This window comes from Onychostruthus taczanowskii, unplaced genomic scaffold (assembly GCF_017590055.1).
Source record: "Onychostruthus taczanowskii isolate IOZ18803 unplaced genomic scaffold, ASM1759005v1 scaffold42, whole genome shotgun sequence".
Classification (NCBI taxonomy): domain Eukaryota; kingdom Metazoa; phylum Chordata; class Aves; order Passeriformes; family Passeridae; genus Onychostruthus; species Onychostruthus taczanowskii.
Window position 1 is genome coordinate 855,973 of NW_024501682.1, and position 7,139 is coordinate 863,111.

A 7,139-nucleotide genomic window follows, 5' to 3' on the forward strand; every position below is an offset into this window, starting at 1 on the left:
CCGGGAGACACTCCCTCCCCATCGTTAAGTACCGCGGGGGCAGCCGCGGGGCCGCGCTGCGCGCTCCCGCCCCCCGCCCCGCACACGCGCGGCCGCGGCTCGGCCGCGGCACGGACGGAGCGGCGGAGCCCCGGCACCGGGAAGGGGGAGGCGGCTCGGCTCGGTTTGCCGCCCCTCCCGCCGCCTCCGCCACCCCCCTGCCGCCGCCGGCGGGGCGGCCCCAGGCTCGCACCGTGCTCGTCGCCACTGTCGCCGCCGCCGCTCTCCGGCTCCGAGTAGTGCCCATTGGAGGGGCTGCTGCTCTTGGCGCCGTTGGGGGCTGCCCGGCTCTTACCCCCCAAGAGCTCCGCGCCCTTCTCCATCATGCCCGGCATGCCGTGGCTGGGAGCGGGGGAGAGCGGCGGCAGCGCTGGCTGCCGAGGGGGGGAAGTTAATACGGAGCCGCCACCCCCTCCCCCGGCTCCGGGAATCCCTCCGCGCCGGCCCGGCCGGATCTCGCCGAGGGGCGGGCGATGCCGCTGGAGCGCCGGCGGCGCGGCCCAAGGAAGGAAGGAAGAATTGCTCTCGCTCCCGGAACGCCGCCGGGCCGCGGGGCTCACCCGGCCAGCGGGCCCAGAGCAGAGAGGGGACTATTTCCCGGCGGCGGCGGCGCAGGGATCCCGGCGGGAGATGTGGCGGCTCCGGTGGTGCCGGGGCGAGGGGCGGGAGGAGCCGCGGCCGCGCGGGGACCGAGCGGGGACGGGAGGCGCAGGAGCGGGGCCCGGCCCGGGGCCAGGGCCAGGGCCGGGTCCCGGCGGGGAAAGCCAGCGCTGTCACATCGCTGAAATCACAAGATGTGTGAACCCGTGCTGGTATTTCTTTCTAAATTCAAAAAGTGATCTATTTCTTTACCTGTGAAGTGAATTCTGATGCGTTACCAAGTGCTGCGGTGTTACCATCCAGTTTATCTCAAATATTCACGTTTTATGAGGTATAAAAGGGCTGAGACAGGCTCCAGGCCGACACTCAGTTACGATGTGACAGCAGCCTTGCTGCTTAATCTGGAGATGCATTATTAGTTTGGCTTGTTCTGTGCAAATACATTTAATGTTCTTGTGGCTATGTTTTAATATGTGTTATAGGTATTTTTAGTAATGCAGTGATAGTTTGTCAGTCTGATTTCCAGATGCAGGGAAAAAGTATACATTTAAATTGCTGTATGTTAAATTAAAGTCTCACGTTCCAGATAAGTGTGTCTGACATGATCCATTACCATTTGTCATATCTCAGCAATTCTTCCCAAACTGCCCTGGTGGCTGTCTACCCCAAGCTAGCTGGTTAATTGATTGATTGATTGTTTGATTGAGGAGTGCTAGTGGAAATAGTGCAGCTGCTTTCTTAGGGTGAGATAAAGGGGAGATGCCTACTTGTGTCCATGCTTATGGCTACTGAGTGTTCATAGCGCCTTATAGTGGGATTGTAACATGATGTAGTTAGTCGTGTTTGCTGTTTCTTGAGACTTGCCTTGAAAGAATCCCATTATGATCAAGTTAGATACCTTTGGTGTATGTATGCTTCCTAGAATGTGTCAGGAAGATATTGTCAAGACTTTTCCTTCTTTGGGAATTTTGTGTCTTTGAAGAACTGTTTTTGTGCCAGCTTTTGGCTTTCTGGCTATCAAAAATGCAAGTAAACAAGCTGTGACTCCTTTATGCTTGCTGTTTTTCAAGAGCTCCAGAGAAAGATTAGCAAGGACAAGGTAGGAGCAGCGATGGTTCACTGCCTGCAAGTGCCTTAACAATTGAGGATTTGCAGTCTCACAGTTTAACATACACAAAAGAACTCACAATGAGAAACCACTGATATGCCAGAGCCACAGGAAAATCTTGAACCAGTGTTTGTATTTTTAAGGCATGAAATTTACGAAAAGCACAAAATCGTTATGAAAATTGCAGGAAATTGGGATTTGTTGTTTTAGTTCTCCTAAGGCAGTCTATTTGAGGCTTTTATCTTTATTTTCTATGGATGTGAAATTTGGGCATACATGTGGCACTACGACTGTATTTGTCTGACAGTTCTTAACTACTGATAAAAGCTGCTGGAAGTTTTAGTAAGCTGTTACAGCTTTCAGGAATGTTAAGTTCTTACAGGTGTCATGAAAGTAACCACCTGAAAGGAAGAAGGATTCCTTGTAGCACGGTTTGGAGGAGAATTGTCAGAAGAGCTTGACCTTTTCTGTTTCTGTTATTTGCATGGCTGCTGATGAAGCTGCATTTTGGAGGTTACAATAAAGGGGGCATAAGTTTACTTAGTCAAGCACTTAGATATTAGCAGATCCATATAATGATTTTTTCCCCCCCATGCAGTCTGGAAGTTGGCTTGCTTTGGGCTCTTTCTTCTTGTGGATTCTCGTCTCATCCTTGTCTTGTCTTCCGTTTTAATTTTTTGGTTGTTTTTTTATCCCTCTCTCCACAGTTGTTCTGTCAGGTTCAGTATACGGGTGCTTCTGGATTACAAGTGACATGACAATCAAATAGTTGTTTGTGAGATTGGTCCTGCATTTGTTATAGAAACTATGCATAAGAAATTATCTTAGATTAATGTTAGCATATAGGATCACAGCATGGGTTGGGTTGGAAGGGACCTTGAAGATCATTAGTTCCAAACTCTTGCCAAGGGCAAGGATGCCACTCACTAGATCAGGTTTTTCAGAGCCCCATACAGCCTGGCCTTGCACAGGGATGGCGTATCCACAATCTCTCCTTGCTTTATGTTGTCTCCTTTCTTCTTTATATCCTTCCTTCACTGTGTCCCTATTTGTAATTTTTATTTCCGGACATGTTCCCTAGAGGGCAGCAAAGTAACCAATGCCTTCAGAAGGTGCACATTGAGCCAGTCTAAAGATTCTCTTTATGAGCCTGTCAGTTTTTCATTCTTGGAGATTATGCCTTTCTTCTTAAAACTTGTTTCCCAAGTCATAGTTTCAGGGGGAGGGTTTGTATTTGGTTATACAAAGTGGATTGCAACAGAGAGGAAGGGAATTAGGGAATGGACAATTTGAAGGCAAGGTGAAACAGTTGCTTCTTCCCTTTTAGTGAAATTGCTAAAAAGTAGAAACAGAAGCTCAAAAGGAAACAGCTTTCCCTATCCATTAATTAACTTTTATTGAAACCTGCACAGCTTCTGAGGATGCTCCTGAGGCCTCTTGCAATTTTTGTTTGTGTGGGTTCTTAGAATTCATTGCAAACCAGACTTTGATTGGAGTGTGGACTCCTGCATATTGTTATCTTATGGTGAGGGTAAATGATGGTATTAATTGTTGAGTGGTGAGCTAGGGGAAAGTAAAGACTCTTTATTCAGAAGAAACTAAATTCTTAAAACGAGGTTTTAACATGCCTATATTACTAGAGAATAATTTAAGATGGAAATGACCTCTAAAATTGAGTCCAACCATTAACCCAGCACTGCCAAGTCTGTCACTAAACCACATCCCCAAGTGCCACGTCCATGCTTCTTTTATATACTGCCAGGGGTGGTGAGTCCACTGCTTTCTTGAGCAGCCTGTTGCAATGCTTGACAACTCTCTCTGTGAAGAAAGTTTTCCAAATATCCAATCTAAACCTCTCCTGATGCAACTGGAGGCTGCTTCCTTTGCTGTTACCTGTGAGAAGAGACCAATCCCCACCTGGCTACAGCCTCCTTTCAGGCTCTTGTAGACAGCCATGAATATTCCTCTCAGCCTCCTTCTTTCCAGGCTTAACAACCCCAGCACACTCAGCTCCTCCTCATAAAATTCATGCTCCAGACCTTCCACCAGCTTTGTTGCTCTTTGGATGCTCTTCATCACCCCTTGTATGTTATGCCCATCTCAACTATAAATTTCTAACTCATTAAATTCTAGGTCAGGGAAAGTGTTGCAGATCACATGTTTGTCCTTTTTATCTTATGGTGACAGTTTCATGCTTTCACTTTTTTTGGAAAGAGCGTTTTGACAGTTTAGTGTCTTGGGAATGTTGCCTTACACCATTTAAAATCAGTGTCTTTAAATATTTTTAGAAACAGGTCAACAGATTTGTGATGCTTCTCCAGAAAAATTTTAGATAATGATGTGTGTTGTGTGAAACCGAAAGAAAATAGGATGACCATGGAAACCTTTTGGCAATATCCAGCCTGGACACTTGTGCTTTAATGTGAAGGTCTATAATTGTTCCATAAAGAAAAGTAAGCTCTTTGTCGTCATAAACACATTAGGAAAAGCATGCCTAGGATCAAGGTAATTTCAGAGAAATTGCACTGCTTGGAGTCTATTCACGCCTCTGCTGGAAAATATATAGGTGTCATCCATCAAGTCCTGTGTTTCTTTTATATTAAACACAACTAGGCCTGCTGGGTGGTAAGTGGGAGGCTTAGAGTGGACAGGATGAGATTTATTAGTTCTTTTACACTGATGGTTGTTGCTGTGTTTCATTCAACATTCTTGAATTTTTCAAGGACTTCACATTTTAGTTGAACCAGTGGAATGGTGGATTTTCTACAGCTCTAGAAAATCAGGTCTTCAGTCTCAATCTAGCACTTATTAGTACTTTTGAATTCTAGTCTTAATGTTTTAAGGCAGAAATTAGTAAAAAAATTGTTCTATAACTGGCTATTAAAATGAAATAGCAAAGAATTTGCTGCCTTTCTACTGTTGATATCCCCCAACTGAGATTTTTTTTCTTTGTTTTCTTTCTTTTTGTAGGGCTGTCTTCCAGTTAAAGGTTTCAAGAGTTATCTCCTTTCCAGATCTGAATGGAATTCTTCTGCATCAGAGCTGTTGGTAACTTATTCTTGGGAGATGAAGAAAGTCATGTTGCAGTTCCTTTGAGAAGCTTAAGGACTTCAGCAGTTGTAGACATTTTTTCCTGTGTAAAGGGCCTGTTACCAGGTATCCTATCATATAGCCAAAATTTGAGACTCAGATTGTGTTGTACAGTGTTAGTGGTAGATACCTTGAATGGAGTGTGGAATGTTAGGACTTGGCACTCTGTTAAAAATAGTATTTTGAGATAAATTATTTGTTGCACCGTAGGAAGGCTTGTTCAGGAACGAGCATAATGGGTTAGTGCTAACATCCATCTTGCCCAGTACTTTGATCCTGACAGTTCTACAGAGGAAATCATTTTGGAGCGGGTGCCATAGTCTCCATTCTGTGTTGGCAAGAAGCCTATTCTTGGTCTTCTAAAGATTTTTACTCTGAAGTGTAAAGCTTGGTAAAAAAAATTCTTCTTCCTATGGATGTGTTACGAAAACTTCTGTTTTGCCTTTACATATTCATAGATTTGTTTCAGTGACTTCCTACATGTGAATTTTACTGACACTGTATAATTATATTTTTTTCCTTAAAAAGAAATTTTCTCTTTTTCTTGACAGGAGGGACAGCTGTTCCTGCTCAGCCCTTTCAGTATCATTGTTTAATTTCTCTTCAGTTTATCTAAATATCTGGTGAGCTGTACAGTTTGCAAACAGTAAAGAGGTTCCAGTTTGTTATGATGGCACACACTGTGGGAAAAGCTGAGTGTACCTGACTTCATCTTGTGTTACATAGGCAACTCAGGACAACAGGTCATTTCAGAAAGTCAGTCTACAGACATTATTTAACCACTTATATTTTTGCATACCCTTTTTAAAGGAAATTTTGGTAATAGCTGGCAGTATATCTTTGAATCAGAGCATTGACATTCAGTATTGTCAGTGCAGATTCTCAGACTGTGTATGAAGATGTTGTATACGTGGCTGAAATGGTAGCACCTCTTTACAAATAATTTGGGTTTAGAGCCAGTTGTTTCCCACAAAAGGGAAAAAATATATTGTAATTGTTTTGGTAAGCTAGTGTGTTTTTACTTTGTCCTCTTTCACTTTTTTAGTGGTTACCTAAACCACTTTTCATAGGACTGTTCAGCAGAAAGCAGAGGTCACCTTAATTGATACTTAAAGCTGTTGAACATCTGTAAGAAATGTAGTTTGGTTCTCCTGCACGATGTTTACATTTCTGTGTGTTTGTTGTGGTTTGGGAGGGGTTTTGTTTGTTTTTCTAAATGCAAAGCAAGATCTTTGATTCCATGTGGTTGGGGAAATTGTGCTAAACTTATGCTTTGCTCTTGTCAGGTTGCCTGTTGCTGTGCTAACTTGAAGAGGTGACCATTTGCAGTGAGTTAATGATGTTTATGCTCTCTCCTGTGGATCTCTCCTCCTTTTCCTTCCATCAAGCAACATCACAAAAGGAATAAACTGTGCAAGATTTTCTCCTTGCAGTTAATAATACCAAGCACTCATTTTGTTGAGAAAAATGTTCTTTAAAACATTCTAGAATAAAGAAATAAAATCATCTGCTGTGTTACCATTGTTGTGTGCCTAATCCTGAAAAAGAGAGAACTTTGCCCCAAACACCTTACAGTTTGTTTGGGATCCAACCAGTGTATGTAATTGGAAATTGAATTTCCAATTGGGAAAGGAAAGTGAAGGGAGAATAAAGGAAACATCAGTAATATGTTGGACAAATTATGTGAAATAGCTGTAACCCTCTACTGCCCATCCATTTAAGATACAGTGTTATTGCAGGAGTAATCTTGAGGGATCTGAAAGAACCAAGTGTTAGGAACTTCACTTGAGGAAGATGATGTATTTTTACAAGTGGAAAAAAGATGTAAGGAGTGTTGTAGTAGCCAGTAGTGTCAGCTTTTTTTGCTGTATACCTTAGGCTTGGGCTCTCAGAACATTTTATGCTGTAGCATACTGGCACCTTCTGCTAAATGTTGTCCTCCATAGCTTATTCTACCTGGCTTCTTGTGATTTAAGTGGAAAGTGGAAAGTAACACTGTGTAGGACCAAAAGAAGGTCCCTGATGTATTACAAGAGTTTGTATTTCTGCTTTCTATTTTGTTGTTTCTACAGAAATATTTTGTTGTTTCTTAGAAGTCCCTGTGTTATGGAGCTGTGCTGGATTTTGAAGGTCAGTGTTGCTGGACTGTGTAGATTTCAAAACATTACTGCTATTTAAGAGTCATATCTTTTCCTGCTGTAACTACTGTTTGGCTCATGTAATGAGCCACAGTTCAGATATACAGTTTAGGAAAGACCAGCAAGAGGTTCCATTTTGAGAATATCTCTAAGATGGAGTTGCA

At 43.2% G+C, this 7,139-nt stretch overlaps 2 protein-coding genes across 4 annotated transcripts in view; one reads left to right on the forward strand and one right to left on the reverse strand.

Moving 5' to 3' along the window:
* The window catches only part of RCOR3 (REST corepressor 3), a 27,020-nt gene extending 26,569 nt beyond the window's left edge, over window positions 1-451 (reverse strand). For all 3 annotated transcript variants that reach the window (XM_041413527.1, XM_041413524.1, XM_041413522.1), the window contains exon 1: window positions 233-451. In XM_041413527.1, coding sequence (XP_041269461.1) covers window positions 233-374 — 142 coding nt within the window. In that variant the 5' untranslated portion in view covers window positions 375-451. The remainder of the gene's footprint in view (window positions 1-232) is intronic.
* Window positions 373-6,343, forward strand: LOC121340656 (transcription initiation factor TFIID subunit 4-like). The gene is made up of 4 exons (XM_041413553.1): window positions 373-851; window positions 4,718-4,795; window positions 5,389-5,460; window positions 6,124-6,343. The coding sequence occupies exons 1-4, from the start codon at window positions 373-375 to the stop codon at window positions 6,146-6,148; spliced, it is 654 nt and encodes a 217-aa protein (XP_041269487.1). The 3' UTR covers window positions 6,149-6,343.
* Window positions 6,344-7,139: the final 796 nt, after the last annotated feature.